At 40.6% G+C, this 16,999-nt stretch overlaps 2 protein-coding genes across 2 annotated transcripts in view; one reads left to right on the top strand and one right to left on the bottom strand.

Moving 5' to 3' along the window:
* Positions 1–14,360, top strand: part of wwox (WW domain containing oxidoreductase) — a 186,049-nt gene extending 171,689 nt beyond the window's left edge. The window contains exon 9 of the mRNA XM_033968085.2: positions 13,070–14,360. Coding sequence (XP_033823976.1) covers positions 13,070–13,261 — 192 coding nt within the window. The 3' untranslated portion in view covers positions 13,262–14,360. The remainder of the gene's footprint in view (positions 1–13,069) is intronic.
* The window catches only part of mafb (MAF bZIP transcription factor b), a 64,248-nt gene continuing 61,425 nt past the window's right edge, over positions 14,177–16,999 (bottom strand). The window contains exon 3 of the mRNA XM_033968073.2: positions 14,177–14,314. The gene's annotated coding sequence lies outside the window, so the exon portion shown is untranslated. The remainder of the gene's footprint in view (positions 14,315–16,999) is intronic.

Genomic DNA, 16,999 nt, shown 5'->3' with positions numbered 1-16,999 from the left:
CTTTAATTTTACACTGCACATTTTAATCTCCAGTACCACTACTTCTCTAGCCCTGTTTTTGCCCTTCTACACCCCATATCTGCTCACTTGCGTCCCCCTGGCCCACTAACATGCTCGGAGAGTTCTCCAAGTGTACTCTTCACTTTGAACAGCTTTGTTGTTGCTTTGTCGTACAGTTGGCAGCATAGTGGCAGTGGTGAGCAGATTCAGCAAGCGTTTCCTGGAATATTCTGGATGGTCTGGAGTTTGAATGTTCTTCCTGTGCCTGCATGGGGGTCTCTCATCTGCTTTGGTCTCTCATGTCAACTTAAAAACATGCACAATAAAATTGTATTGAAGTACCTCTGGTTATGAACCTCCTGACATGCCACATTCCTAGTGACTTTGAAGTATGGGCTAAAAGAAGATGACACATTTCTTTACCAAAACTATAGGATTACATGACCCCAAGTCCTCTCTCATCCTTCAGTATTCCAGTATGTTTCTGCACGGTGGTCAGGTGGGGCGTATGTTCAGAGCCTCCTCACAGCAGACTCGCAGACTGCTCACGGTGAGATCCATAGGCGCTGACACAGAAGGTGACCCCTGGGCGGTAACCTTGGAGACCAACTGTATTAAAATGAATTTGAGTGGAGGGGCTGTCCTGACAGCAGCATAATTACATCGTGGAGCATCAGTGCTAATTTATGCAGCCTGCATTGAAGCGGTCAGGAGTGTGAGATGGGGTCAGCCTGGGCTCCACAAACACACATGTACAGGTGTGCACTGGGACAGTACACACTCACACACGTGGATCAGAATACCAACACAAAGAGGTAAATACAAGTGCACAAACCCTCTGCCCCTGTATAGACTGTCTGGGTTCTGAGCTCAGCAGACAGATCAAACATGTTTGTGACTGCTTTAGCACCTAACTTTTAGGCCTTTAAAATATTTAAAAACAACATGTGAGCAATCCCCACACATGTCGCTCGTGTGTAGCAGCACTCTAAACCAAGCACCACAGACCTACTCTCCTCGGATATGTGTTCCAGCTCCACTGGGAGTATCCAGGGGTATTCCCATAATCCCCTTAGCCTGAGCCAGGTCTACCCTAAAGCCCAGATCACCTTCCTGGGAAGTGCTCCAATGGCATTCAAAACGGCTGCCCAATCCACTTGCTGGCTCCTCTCAATGTGGAGGAGCAGCGGCTCTAGTCCAAGCTCTTACCCAGTGACAGAGCTCCTTACACTATCTCCAAGGGAACACAGACATACCTTGCAGAGTGAAATGACCCATTTGATGTTGCCCTTTCAATTTTGACCAAGTGAGCCTAGGAACAACTGACAAAAAGCTTTCAGAAGGTAAATTGTCTTTTCTCTTAGGTGTGTAATAGAAACGCAATCTCTATCTCCCCCACACCCTAAACTCCATCCATCTATTCACTCCATCTCACTTTTATTCCACTATAGATTAGTTAGTCCCTCTGCACTAATTAGCCACTCATTAACAACAATCCATATACAGAAAAATGGCGTTCCTCCCTTGAATACTAAAATGATCCCTTGATTACTACAATCATTTGCTCTCACAGTCTGCCGGGCTAGTCTACAGTGAGCTCGGAGCTGTTAGCACGCGCTGAAGTGCAGGTCAGGAGCCGAGAAGGGGGCGAGGAAGAGGGAAAGACATTGATGTAAGCTCCCTCCACTCCATTGTAGCCATCGTGACCAAGGGCACACTAATCTATGCCATTAGCCGGTCCCGACGAGTCTCTCATAATGTTACCGCTAGCTGCTCTGCTGTGACGTGGTCCTGGTGTGTAGGGCTAGCATGTGTGTGAGTGTGTGTGTGTGTGTGTGTGTGGTAATGGCGCACTAGCTTAGTTGCTCTCCTGTGAAAATGACAACGTTCCTGCCAAATTAATATCATTACGATCAGAGTTTAATGGGCCAGCTCTGCCTTCTTATTTAAAACAGAACATCCCCGTGTCGACCTCCAGTGTGGCGGGGGGCGGAGGGGGGCGGAGGAGAATGGGTTTCCGAGGAGTAGATGAATGAGGAGAAGGGGCTACTTTTTACCTCTTACCTGGCAGTGGAACAGTTCTGCCCGGGTCACAGCGAGGTGAAGAGTGTCCCCGTTCTTGAAGGTGATGGGAAGTTCTCAGCAAAGTGTGTCACTGGTTTGAGAGACTATTGTAAAGGAAAATGAACACGGTTTGAAGGAGGTGTTTCAGGAAGGTTGTTGGTTGGATTCCCAGACATAACCTTTCTGTGTGAAGTTTTGTGTTTTTATTCTATCAACCTAAAATACAAACGGCAAATGCTCCAGCTAGGTACCCTTAATTGTGATCCTGCTTCCAGATTTTTAGGGATTTTGGGATGACGTACTCACTGTATGCTCCTGAAAGAGGAAGACTCATTTTCCTTTTGGGACCGTAAACTCTTAATGTAACCTGACAGCATGGGACATATTTGGACATGAAGTAGTGTGTCCAGAAAGAGTTCCAAATTTATACCCATTTGCTTCCATTTGCTAAATTTTGAAAAAAGAAAGAGCACTACTACTTAGAGACTTTACATATGTAGATCATTAGTTCACATTTTGTTTCCTGTAAGTCAAATAACTGATGGAAAATTACTTTATAATACTCATGATGAGGGAAAAAACATTAAAACATTGTCTTATCAATTCAGTGCGTCACATTATGTCTTCTTAATAGTGACATTACCCAAGACCATATGAAAATTCTGGTTTTGTTCATTTGACCCACTGCTCCTAACCCCCTTTAGCAGTGCAGTAGAAACTCAAACCTCTTCAGCTTTGGACTCTTTGGGCTTTTGGAGCTGTGGTGTTCCTTCCCAGTGAGAATGATCTTTCAAAGCCTGTCCACCTTGTAACCACACAATTGTTTCACATAAATTTGCCAGTTTTTATTTCTTGTTGCTGTCCCGTCTCAGAACTCCCAGTCACTTCTTGAACACGCATGTTGCATTTCTGTCCTGTTTTATAACGCCATCACCGCTTGTGTGTTTTACAGTAGACCCTCTCCTCTTTTTGGACTCTTTTCGCAGTATTTTAGCAGGCGGTGCGGTGAGGTGCGGTGGATGTCATTCGTCACCGGGAGTGCGCGGTGTGATAATCAGTTAATTTGGTGATGTGCTCGGCGAGCTGCCTGTGCGCGGCTGTACCAGTGTTAGCGTAGTGTACAGGGCTGGAACACCTTCATTCCTCCTCTGTGTGTGTGTGTGCGTGTGTGCATGCGTGGATATGTCAGGTTGCCGCGGGAGACCAATTAGCTGGAGCATCACTGAGGAGGTGGCCCTATTACACCAGCTCATCACACGGACAGCGCGGCTCAGCTCATAATAGAAACACTGACACTTATAGTACATTGACCATATGGAATAATGACTCGAGTGTGTCAAACTGTCAGCCGCTAGTCACTGCTCTCTGCACCAGGTGGTACCAACTTAACCAACTTTTGTGAATTATCGCCGTATCTTACCGTGCCTGAATGGTTGTCGTTAACGATGTGTAACTTTGTGTTTGAGTCTTTCTATGCTTAAACCAGGATTTTAGTGTTTAGTGAGTGCACAAGCAGGACTAGTTTGCTCTTTTCATGGGCTAAATTTATGAAAAATGTACTAACTAGATATGTCAGGAAAATATTTTGCAGAAAAACTAAATTGGGGTCTAGAATGTACCACAATATGGCATTACACTAATTATCTATCTACATCAGGGGTGTCAACTCAAGGGCCACATCATCAAAATGGTTGTTCTCAAAGGGCCGGATGTAACTGTAAGATAAATGTCACAAAATGTAACCAAACTTAATTTTTTTAAATTTTATTTTAATCTTCTTAATTAAACTTTTCTATATTTATTACTTATTCAAGTTACAAATATTGCATATGGGTTTGCATAGAGATGAAAAAATGGCTGTTTAACTCTGTAACTAATGATAAACTGACATTTTAAGACAGTCATACCTTTTAATTTCCTTTGTCGCGGGCCACATAAAATGACGTGGCGGGCCACATTTGGCCCACGGGCCTTGAGTTTGACACATGTGATCTACATGGAGAAAAGCAGGTCACGCCACCCAACCAAGTTACATTTCTGATCTGTGGAGAGGCATCCCCACTCACAGTAAAGATACATGTTTTTAAGACAAGCTAGATAAGCTATTACATCTCCATGGAGACGAGCAGGTGGTGGACCCTCACTAGAAAAGTTACACAGTGCAACTTTGTCCACGTTTCAAAAGATGTGTACAATATATAGTTTGTACATTTTTTTTGTTTTTCATCAATAGCCCATCACTTATTCCAATGCAACCTGTGCACTTCAGGTCTCAAAATTTGACATTCAGAACTATATATTTCTACAATATCCTCAATTCCTTTCTTTCACTCTTTCATTTCTTCCCCTCCAAACTTTGATCCACCGTCCAGTGCGCAGGTAAAATGGGAAAAATGCAGATGACGCCCTATAAAGCCGGCGACCTCTTCATGTATAATTCTCATCTTTTACGGTGGACTATGCTAAAGGAAGCCCATTTCCAGGCACAGAAAAGCCCTTTTAAAAGCTAATCCTGGCGCCAGTGCCCGGGTCCTTTTACTGCACCCCTTTAATGAATAGGTGTCCAATAAGGCCTTTTATTGTCTTAGCATATGTTGCTTTTATTAGCTGAAAATAATTAGCTTGTGCGGATCACTTCGGAAGTCCTCTCGCAAGATCAAAATGAGATAGTTTCACAGTGGCTGGGCAAGTCCTTCCGAGTCCGCGTCGTTTTCCCCTTGGATGCCTTGTGTCCTGGCTTTCCATCTATACCTTTCCCTCCTCCCCTCCTCCATTTCGCCATCCCTCTCTCACTCCCCTCCTCCTCCTCCTTGTCCTCCTCCCACTGTCCTTTGCAGTCGTTTCTTACTTTCCATTGTTTCGGCGAACATGGAGCGAGGAGGTATGGCGGAGTGCGCATTAACACCTTGAACAATGGCGTCGCGGCTATAGGCTGTTGATGGGTGACATGTGGGTGATCTTATCTGTACAATAGGGGGAAAATTTGAAAAAAAAAAATAGCAGGGGACTACAGTGGGGATTTGTACACGCCTTTGTCCTGTCGACTTGTCACTCCTACATACTTCAGCCTTCCTTTGCTTTGTGTGAGCAGGAAGAAATTAGGACTGTAGGCTTGAAGACAAAACACGGTGTGGGGTATTGCAATAGCTATAGAGATATTTGTATAAAGCGGTTCTTAAGGTTCTATCATAAGTATTGTAAGTTTGGTTTCTATTGGCATACTCTTGTCTTCACCCGTCTGTCAGTGAACTTAAAGGATAAATATTTTGCAAATTGACTCTTACAAGCTTAAATCATATTATAATGGTCTATTTATTTATATTGATTAGTGCGTGTTTGAGTAATCCTGTATTGTACCCTCTTTTATCATGCTCAGCCCACATACCTACATCACTCATGCTCCCACACGACAGTTTTCCATAAATATACAAAAAGATGATATAAAACAATACACTACAACTTCACAAACCTGACGTGATGTGCAGTAGTTACATTAGCTAGTAGTAGTTGCAGTTGATTCTGATCGTAATGTGAGTATTTTCAAGACCGGTAACATGGTGATCTAAATATGTTATGTGTTAACAATTAATACCCCATAGAAGTGTAATATTCCCTCTTTAAAACAAATGTTGTGCTGCTATTGTTGAAAAATAAAAACACCGTAAATGAAAATTGGTGAAATGTCACAATGAAGATGCAGGGACAGTAGTAGAGTAGTAGAGCAGTTCTGCTGCTTTGAACACGAAGTCAATGAAACAGTTTGTATTGTTAAGTATTGCAAAAAATATTAAAATCATGATAATTTGTTTTACTATACTACTACAAATGAATGCGTGCAATCAGAAATACACGGACATTTAAATTTGGCCATTGACAAGAAATTTCAGCCAAAAACCTACCCGTTTGTCGCGTGTCAACCCTGTTATTACATCAGACCTCTGTCCATTATGTGTCCCACCTAAGGCCCATGCAAAGTTTAATTTCAGGATTGCAATTTGGACAATTTACACAAACTTCAAAACCTAAACCCAGGACTTGCATCGTAATTATATCTGGAAGTAGGCCTACATCAGATTGGCCACAACCATATCCTTCCTGACCCTTTACTTACGTTTCTGATTTGACAAGTATGAAACATCTAGACGTGACAGACCTGCTGAATTTGCAATCAGTTGCGCTGCCTTATCACAAATAAACATTGTTTTCACTGCAAGCCTAAATTCACTTACCTCCAGGACTTCTATTATGACCATTTCCCATAAGGCCTCAGTGCATCTGGGCATGCTCCTGTGCTGAGTGATGGCTCTTTAGGGACATGGGGCCACCACAGGACAAAGATGTAGAGGAAAAGGTAGAGTAGACAGACCCAGATTTAAAATGACATGGATGACGTAATGGAGAGAAGGAGCAGTGGAAGAGTGCATTCATCCTGTTCTTAACGCTCCTCCAGAGACCAGCCCGTCTCTGGGTCAGTATTAGCCATCAGCTCTCAGGCTAATGGAGAGATTAGTACGCACAGTTTACATGACCAAGAAGGAGGGAAGTTCAGTATATTGTACATGGGAGTAACACAAAGCAAGAGTAATTCTGATCTATGTTTGTCTGGTCAAAGTATTGCTGTTATATTGTTTTATAAAGATCAAATTGCCTCCATAATGCTGTAGTATTTATGTATGTGATACTGTGTTACCGGAGTAATTAGCTGTGTACTGTGGAGTTACCTCAATGCAGTGTATACATCTGTTGTCGCTGAGTATATTGTGGTGTTTCTCCAGTGTTTAGTGTGTGTACTAGTGTTACCCTAGTGTTTAGTGTGTACCTCAGAAGTACTATTGTGTGTATTTGGGTGTGACCTGAGGGTGCAGTGTTATCTCTGTATTTAGTGTGTACCTCAGAAGTACTAGTCAATGTGTGTACCTCAAAAGTACTAGTTGGTGTGTATTTGTGTGTGGCCTGAGGGCACAGTGTTACCTCTGTATGTAGTTTGTACCTCAGTAATCAGAGTGTGTACTGCAGTCTGTGTCGGTGTGTGTACTTTAGAAGTACTAGTCAGTGTGTATTTGTGTTTGACCTGAGGGGGCCTGGCGCAGGGTGACAGAGGTTACTTGAACCATGATGTGGGTGTCACTGCTCTGTGAGCTGTGTGCTGAGTGTTTGAGGAGCTAATCTCCCCTGCTCCTGGTCCACTGGTCAGGCTGAATAGAGAGACAGCTTGTTTATCTGTGAGAGGACCGCGTTACCCAGGATTCCCTGTACAGCTGGGCCAGGCACGCTCAGCTGAGCTGTCAGCCCCAGAGGCTCAACACCACACTGAGACATAAGGCTTATGTTTCACTGCTTATTTATTAAATGTAAAATATCTTCATCACAGATTAAAAATCAGACACCTCCATCTATTTGAAACATCACAGGTGGAAATAAAAACATTCCTGAAACAGAATTACAAACCCTTTGGAGTCCCACTGTGAGGATCCACGACTGGACAGAGGGCTGAGGCACAACTGCACGGTCACTATGTGAAACCAGTGTAAATGTTTAGTTACAATTACAGGAAACAAATACTCTATGATATGTTCTGATTGAGCAGCAACAAAAATACAGATTTTCCAGTTACATTTTCAGGACGTTTACACTATTGTAAGTGTAAAAGTACTAGACTTGTAATATTAATTAAAATATATCCAAACATTTGCTGTTTTAAATGCCAAAGATTGACCAATGTTTCTAAACCTTCTCTCTAATGGCTTCCAAAAATTTGAACCAAACAAACCCGAAATGACAGAAAACCTCATGAGCACAAAGCTTTTGCACAGCAGTATGGCGGCGTGTGGCCTCCATGCCTCAGCCCTCACTGGAGCTGCACAAACTGAGCACACTGACACGGATGGTGCGCAGAAACACGGACAGGCAAAAGGAGCACCCACAGGAAGGACACAGGACCACTCCACAACACTGTCCAAGAGAGGGGATTGCCTGACGATAGCATCAACTCATTTTTAGTTTTTCCTTTTTTTCTACTTTTTATAGGATTATTTTGAAGTGCATGCCATATGAGAACTTGAGGTTATAAAAGTACCTGAAAGAATTGCTATTTTGTTTTTCCGCATGCATAGGTGTTTTTTCATATTTACAATGCTTATATACAGGGATGGGCCAAAAACAGCAGCTCTACAGTGGGTTTATTTACAACCGGGTCAAAGGTGAATGTTACACATGTTTGGGGTCACATGCACAGGGTCAGAAAACCTATAGCTGATGAAAACACGAAACAGAACACAGCAAAAGAGCACAACGTCACATCTTTAACCCTTTTTGCTTTTGATACGCTTTTTAAACAACAGATTATTGCGCAGTTCTGTACAAGGACCATTGTGTCAAGAGTCCATGAGGTCCTCAGGTGTCTGAACAGGAAGACTGGGGATATTTTTATTGCAAAACGATTGGGAAGAAACTAGAGGTGTGGTGCCGTAATAGACTGATCATCCATTGGTGTAGATTTTTCCTTTGGTCTGCCATATTGCTATAATGCACTGCAAAAAATATCTGCATTAGTTATGGAATACATGTATCTTATGCTGTGTACTTTGACAAGTTTTGACAAATTTCACTTGTTTTGAGACAGTTTAGAAAAAATAATACATTTTTTATAATCGGCAAAACTATCCAACAGTGGTTTGAGATTTTTTTAGTCCTTTTAAATGCTATTCTTCTAATCGATAACTGTAATTTTGCTTTAATTAGAAAAGAATGACTTCAAAATACTTTGTCAAACATAAGGTCCCTTAAAAATCACCACTATTAAAATGTGTGTATTGCTGTAAAGGTTGTACCCCAGTAAACAAATATTTTAAAGCCAGAGGAAAAAGAGTAATATTCAAGATATTTTTAACTAATCAAAATATATATTTTTGCAGTACTTTTTGAATTTTGAAAACATAAGTCCAAGTTGAAACCTTTGTATTGCCATAGCTGATCATGTGCATACTGTATCGTCATTGCTTCATATATATATGCGTGGCTCGGGTGAACAGTTCCAAACAGCTCAACATATTACAGATGTTAGTTAGCATTAGCATAGATGTACAACAATGTCATGAGTCACAAGTTGCAGAAGACGCACAACAAAATTCACCATGATGTTATATTACAGACTGTAGGCCTATATTCGCACATGTGGAAGTCTTTGTTTTAGTCAGATTGTCTTCAGTGTCGTGTGTGCGGACACATGCTCATGCACGTATGGATGTGTGTGACTGTGGTGTGCATCACATAATTAGCCTGTTTTTGCTCCTTCATTTGATATTGCTCTGAATTTTCCAAAATATTCCATCTCATTCAGACTTCTTTTCCATTTACGCTTCCCGTACAAGCTGATGAGCCACTGTAATTAGTCTGGGAAAATGATTAGTACAAGATTGGTTAAATTTTGAATAGTCAATAATAAACTATGTAACATGTCATTTTTAACATCAACAGCGATCTTTTTATAGTACACTTATTTCTTTGTGTAGGCATTTGTGGGAAGTTAACGCAGTGGTAAAGCACTTGCCTACCAACTGGGTGGTCTATGGTTGGAACCTCGTTTAAGTACATACTGCTGTTGTGTCGCTGAGCATGTACTGCATTTTATGGACGCTGATTGTCCTTGAAAAGGCGTCAAGAGCAAACAAATAAATATGATACTGTGACTACAATTTAGGCTGTATCTTAAAAGTGCACAATGCAGCTTTTCTGGTGAAGGTAAGTCACATGCTTGTCTGAATTCACCACAGTATGACATTAATCTATTGTTATCTCCATGGAGACAAGCAGGTGATACCTCCAAACTAAGCTACAGGTTAGATCTGTGGAGAGCCTGGTTACAGTAAAAATGCATTTTAAACAAATACAAGATGGATATGTTAAATGCCATACAGTGAAACATTCCAGGCAAAGCAATAACATCCCACACAAGACCCTCCACCAGAAAAGTTCCATAGTGCACCTTTAAACCATGTTTCTAAATTCAAGCGAGCGTCATAAGAAATACCGGCTGAGTAGCTAAATTCATACTAATAAGAAACACACAAACTGATCTCAGTCCATGCGTCTGGATTACACCTTGAAAGTATTTCCTACTCATTTGAACCGCACTAGCCGCTAACAAACCGTTCAGAAAGTCAACCGAGTTCAAGGGGGCGCCGCGGAGTCAGAAATCTTCAGAGGGTCCAACATTTGAGCCCAGCTAAATCAAGATGGCCTGTGCGCCGGGCGAGATGACTGGAGCTAGCCCGCCTGTGAAGCTCAGAGCCGGAGACACTGGGTTGGCATTTGGTCGTCTTTGATAGAGCTTTGACATGGACTTATCAGCAGAGGGGCAGGTAAGAGACAGGCGGGGACATGGGCGTTTCATGTGGCTGTTAGCTAGCCTCTCTCTCATCACCACACGACTTCAAACGTGCTCAATCTGCCTCTGCTACACTAGCCATACCGCGCACTGGAGGACTACTGGCACAACTTAACTCGTAAACATTTCCACAAATCTCTGCATTTGCATTTCTTGTGTATTTTGTTTCACATCTGCTCCAGGAAACAGTTCAGTCGGTGTTACATGTGGTTCGTTATGCATATATGTAGGCGATTGACTATATATGTGCCAGTTAGATCAATGTTTCTAACCCTGTCCTTGGTTCTTTACAACTGAATGCTCGAAATCTCTATCAGAATTGGAATGGCTGCAATTAGCAAAACGCAAAAGCTGCAATTATTTAGCCAATATAATTTGTTCGGAGAAAATGATATCCCATTTCCACAGGGTCTAAAAAACCTGTAGTTTAGCTCCTTCCAAACATATTCTGAAATGCATGTGATTCTTGTATTAGTTATGCAGGTACAATTTCAGTCTTGGACATTTAAAAATTTGCACTGTGAAATCTTGAAAAAAAAGAAGCTAATCTAATCCTGAAACTCGTCTGGAAACCCTGTAATTTAGACCTATGAAGTTGATTTGTTTTGTTTTTTTGCTGGTAATTTTTCAATCTCCTCTCAAATATTAAAATATCCTCTGTAAATTGAGTCTTTTTGAAATGGAACAAATTTGAATAGCAATTTTCAAACAAAATAATTCCTGCCTCGTCTCTTCCATTGAGCCTCACTATACCAGATTGTAAGGGAAGCTATGGCAGGAGCTTTGAGCACTTGAAAGCTCCGTGTCTGAGCGAGCTGGTTATGTGTGTAATTCTATATGACATGTTTATTTTGCTGCTCTTTAAACTCTCCCTCTCTTTTCTGAGAACATCCAGGCTAATTACAAAGTGACAGGGCAGGCGTGTAGAACGGAGCAGGTTGTGTCCAAGTGAGATGACAGCAAACACAGTCATTTCTAGTGTTGAAGGAGTGGATTTTACACCGGCGAAGAGTTAAATATGTAATGACTTATTGAGAATGAGTGCGAGCAGGTTTTGACATGTGTTCTGTGGTGTTATCCTGTTAATTACACGGGTTGAGCTTTACAAGTTAGAAACACATTTTTTTCAACTTAATTTAACTGTAAGCTATTAACATGTTTTATAATTTCCGTGTCTGATGCCCATTAAGCAAAACACAACTATGAGAAGTAATGGAAGTTTCACGTTACAGGCCAAGCACACAAAAGCAAATGGTCAACCAATATATTTCAGCAAATTTTAAGCTTTTTCATCTGATGCTTTAGTTAGTACATCTAGATTTTGTTTTACTTAAATTTGAATTAATCCAGGTATTATTTTTGGATAATTTAATGTATCCATGCTTTGTGTAAAGAAACTAAATCTAAATCGACATTTTTACTTTATTACTTTGTTTTTTTTCTCTTTTTCTGCAGCCCTAACACATTGTCACATCACTCCTCAGATCATACGACAATATGACATCAAATTATTATCTGTCCCTGTGACAATCTGCCTGCTTCGAGAGTCGGCTGAATGGTGCTCAAATTAAGACGCCAGTTTAAAGGTGCACTATATAATACATAGTCTACGTTACAATGTATGAGACTAAACTAGACCTACGCAGTGAAGTTAAAGCTTATACATTTATTTAAGTCTCTGTCAAAAAACAAAAAAACAAAACTTGACACTAACTAAACCAAGACCAAAAAATGGCTAAAACAAAAAACTGCCATTTTAATTTTTTCAAAAACAGTGAATCGTGAATTTCTGTCAGGTAAAGAAAAAACTTTGTCACTGCGATGTATCTATTTCATTACTGATTATTGCATTAACAAATTTTGCAAAACCGATTATTTAGCAATATACTGTGCAGCACCTGATTGTACACCTTAAAAGACACGTATGCTGAATGAAATGTGTTTTGCTTAATCATAATGAAATGTTTAAATTTATGCAGCCTGTTTAAATGTGTTTCTTACTTTTTACATAAGCTGTGAACAGATTTTCCATAGCACACTTGGACAACCCATAAACACAAAATATACACATTACTATAGACACATTGAAAAGCTGAGGTTGTCCTGGCGATTCCCATCCAGACTGCCGCTGGTGTCCTGCTCTCTGCTTTGACATGGTCCCATTATAGTCCAGTAGACAAATAAATAAATATACTGTTATATAAATATATGTACAGTATTGAGCAGCTGTGCCGATGGGGACAGCTCTGGTCTCTCGTGTCCCTGTCCTCTCAGTCTGTCCTCGGAGTGGCTGAGGACAAGACCTCTCTGGACAGAACCGTAGTCCACTTGTCCGTGTGTCAGTAGTTCCTCGCTTCCTTAGTCGCGTTCTTGGTGTGTCAGTAGTCCCTCGGCTCCTAGTTCCTTGGTCCCGTTCTTGATGTGTTCGTAGTTCCTTCCTTCCATAGTCGCTCAGTGTGTTAGCGGTCCTCCTTGCTTCCTTGGTGACATATACTTTGTCTGTTACTTGCCTCCTAGTCCCTTGCCTCCTTGGTAACTCACTATACTCCCTTGTCTCCTAGATCCTTGCCTCCTCGATCACTAACCTCTCCATCTTCTTGTCTCTTTGTGTCCTTACAGCAACAGGGAGCAGCCACCACCGTGTACTGCGCAGTGGCCCCGGAGCTGGAGGGCCTGGGGGGTATGTACTTCAACAACTGCTTCCGGTGCCTACCCTCTCTCCAGGCCCAGGACGACGGGAGTGCGGCCAGCCTATGGGAGCTGAGCGAGAGGCTGGTGTCGGAGCGGTGCGGGGGGGTGCAGGCTCTGTGAGGGGACCATAAGGCTAAACTAAAGACTGGGGGAAGTCTATGTGTGGATGGGTAACACTCTATAATACAAGGCGTCTACAAAGGAGGTGGTACTTTACAGTGGAGGGGATAGAATGTTAGTACCAAATCAGGGGAGGTATTTTGTAACTTTCAGTCTTTTCATTCCTATTAAGTTGTATTTAAAGCAACACTACTTAACTTTTATAGACATGTAAACTCATTCACATATTTTAAGCTATGTTCTAAAAATTTTAACTTGAAGCCTGCAAAATTAATTTATATTTGGATTATATTAAAACATGAAAATTATGCTTGGGAAGAATATATTTGGCGACGTGCTTTAAAACTGAGGCTTATAACTTTCCTTTAAAATACAGGACTAATTTATGTTTTAATTACTACAGCTAAAATACCCTATTGTTAGCAATCCCTGACACGCTAACATGACATTAGCATAGAATCCAGCTGTATCTAATTAAGCTACTGACCCTTTTATGTCTGGGAATTTTAAAATGAATTAATTAAACTTAACATCTCAGTTACATAGTGTTGCTTTAAATAAATGATTTGTCCAGCTAACATATGCATCTGATTTAGTGCACTGTATATGATGTGTTCCCTTAGCGATAGCCTACTTTGCTAATTTCTTCAATACTGAAAAATGCTTGGGCCATATTTTGCAAAATTATTCTCAGCACATAATAAATAAAGATTACTAATGGTGGATATAGAAACACTAAAGGTATGATTTTTAAGTCTATGTACAGAATTCTGCAATATGTTGAACAACTCTTTGCAAGGTCCCTATGTCTTCTCTGTACAATATTTACAAAATCACACAGGGGCGTGGACATCAGTTTGTGTTTGTTATGTTTCTATGGATTCATTTACACTTGAAGTAAGAGGTAAGAGTGTCCATTTTGACAGATGTAGAGGAATCCGTGGTCAGTCCATTGTTAGTGGTATGAGTGTGAAGGTTGGGTCTCCCTGACGCTTGCAGTGGGATTGTGCTTTGTGGCAGTCCGGGTGCCGCGGGTGGAGGTTCTGGTGAAATCTGTGGAGACACAAATGGAGAATTGTTTAATAAAAATATTTTGCACAAAGTTTAGTGACTTGAGTTTTCTTTCAAAAATAGGTCTAAACAAAAGAATATTGCTCACTCCACTCCACTCAGTTACCATTACTTAATGGTAAACTACTTGTAATCATGAAACTAATAGCATTTCTTCAAAAATGTTTCCACTGTAACTGAGAAACTCCTTTTTAGATTCAAAATCTCTTTTACAGTTACATATCATTTTAGTGCTAGGGGAAACCTACCCTGACACAAGTAAACAATGCAAACTCTACAAAAAGTCTAGGGTTTTAATGTATTTCCTGCATTATGCCTACAGGTCAGTACATTTACTGTCCCCTACAGAAAGCACCGCATTGAGTATCATATGCACTAAACTAGACAACTCAAATGTTTTGAGAAGAAAACTGACACACCAAGCATGTCTAATCACTTCCTTTCACTTAGTCTATTTTGGCCACCTCACCACAAATAAAAGCTGCACTGATCAGAGCCCCCTGCCCTCTGCTATAACCACCACAACACAGACACTGTAAACTAGAGCACAGGAATATTTTGCTAATCGTTATCTGAACTGTACAGCTTCTAACACTTCTAAAGACCTTTTTATAATGACAGCAGCATTATTAAGTCAAAATGTCAAAAAAAGAATAAGCAATTTCTGATTTTCGTCATTTAATACACTTCACTTCATAAATATCTTTAGCCTTCAATCACCACATTTTGATCTTTATTTGGTTAAAAATCTAAATTCTAAATAAATAGTAAGTATTGAAATTAAAAAAGTCACATTCACAGGACGGAAATGAACTTTTCCTGAATATCTTTAGAATGACACACTAATCACCATATCGCCCAGGCCTATTACAGTACATTATTTGCACCATAAAGTGTATTAGCTGATTTCAGAAAAGTCCATTCAAACTGGCCACGTGTTACCCCCCTCTTGTCATGCACCCTCTCCCTGGTCTGTGACCCCTGGAGCAGCTCTCACGTGTGCTGCTGTCCCCGTGCAGGTGGGACCTCCGTACAGTGAGTGGGAACGCTGCCATGCTTTGTTCACTTCAACTCCTCCTGTCTCCACTGATACAGCCTCATAATCTGACAGTCCAGGTGCCTTATCACTGTCCCTTCTCACACCTCACACCAGGAGCTGATAGACCGGGTACAGCACAGGGAGGCCACATGTGCTCAGGTCAGGGAGCAGGAGGGACAAAACAAGTGCAGAACATAATAAAAAAAAGAGTCAAAACAACATCGGAAGGCTATAGAGTAATGTGTAAAAATAATGTCAGATCTCTGTCCATGGTGCTGAATCAATGAGTCTATGTTAGGCTTTGGTTAATGATGCCATACGTAATAGTCTAAACAGTGTAAAATAATAAAACTGCTAGTATTACATAGCCAACCAGGAACTACTATGTCCTGATAAAAAGGTGCAATGCATTGAAAATAACTGCATCAACAAAACATTTAAGAACCAAGTAAAACAATGAGAATGAATCATGTAATAATAATGTACGAATACATAATGATAGAATGTCTTTTAATGCATAAAACACAATATAGAGCTAAAACTTTGTTGTTTAGATCGCGAAAGGTCCATCAATATGAGATTTTTAAATGAATATGACGAAGATGAAGCTAAAGAGATGCTGCTTCAGAACATCTTCATACAGTTTATTTACAGCAAAATTGGTTGTTCATTGATCTCTCCACACATGGCATAGTTTGGAGTCTATGTATGGCTCAGGGGCAGCAGTAAGGCATAATATATATTTATAGAAAATATGGATTGGAAAAACATACGTTTGTAGTATTTTTATAGTGTAAAGTCTTATGGAGCACGGAAGCAGTGTAAATAAGGCCAACAACAGCAGCTCGCAAGTTGATCAAGTTACTATCGCTGTACTACCTTTGTCCAATTCTAACCTGTGCTTTGGTCTGTTCCACACTGGACTGTCACACTGGAGAGAGAGAAGCTGTTATTTATAGAGACTCCACAGCTGTGTGTTGGTTTACTAAGTTTATCCCGTTCACTCTCGCGCCTCTCTCTCAGGCTTTCTAACACAGATTGTAATCGCTTCATTTACTCCTAAATCAGGGGTCCAAATTGTCTCTTGGAAAAGGGCCCAAAAAGTCACAGCCAACTTTCAATTTGTACAGTGATTAAGCAAAAATCAGAACTTATTTCATACATCATTTTTGGTACACTAAAAATTAAGGCTTATGCTGATCTTAATCTTAGAGGAAAAACTCGTATGAATGCACTTTTTGGCTTTCAGGAAAGAAAAGAAAGCAGTAAGGACAGATAAACTTCTTTAACAAATCACCACTGAACACAAAAAAAGTCAAAAATGGGGCTAAACCTGGAATTAAACCTAGTCTAAACCAGTACTAAACTAAAACGAGAATGGGATCAAATCAAGGCTACATCAGAACTAAACTAAGCTCATTAACCACCAGCTACAGACCCTTATCATTTACTCTTCATTAAATAATACCTGTTTTGTATCATTCACTTGGGAGGAAAAATACACATTCTGAAAACTAAATCTGGAAAGCTTCTTGTTAAGAGGCCAAAGTACCAACGAACATATGCCACCATGCCACCCTTTCATGAAAATTATACTCTTTTTTTATTTACACATACTTTTTACCCAT

Source organism: Periophthalmus magnuspinnatus, chromosome 6 (genome assembly GCF_009829125.3).
Source record: "Periophthalmus magnuspinnatus isolate fPerMag1 chromosome 6, fPerMag1.2.pri, whole genome shotgun sequence".
NCBI lineage: Eukaryota > Metazoa > Chordata > Actinopteri > Gobiiformes > Gobiidae > Periophthalmus > Periophthalmus magnuspinnatus.
This window is presented reverse-complemented; position numbering and strand designations above follow the sequence as displayed.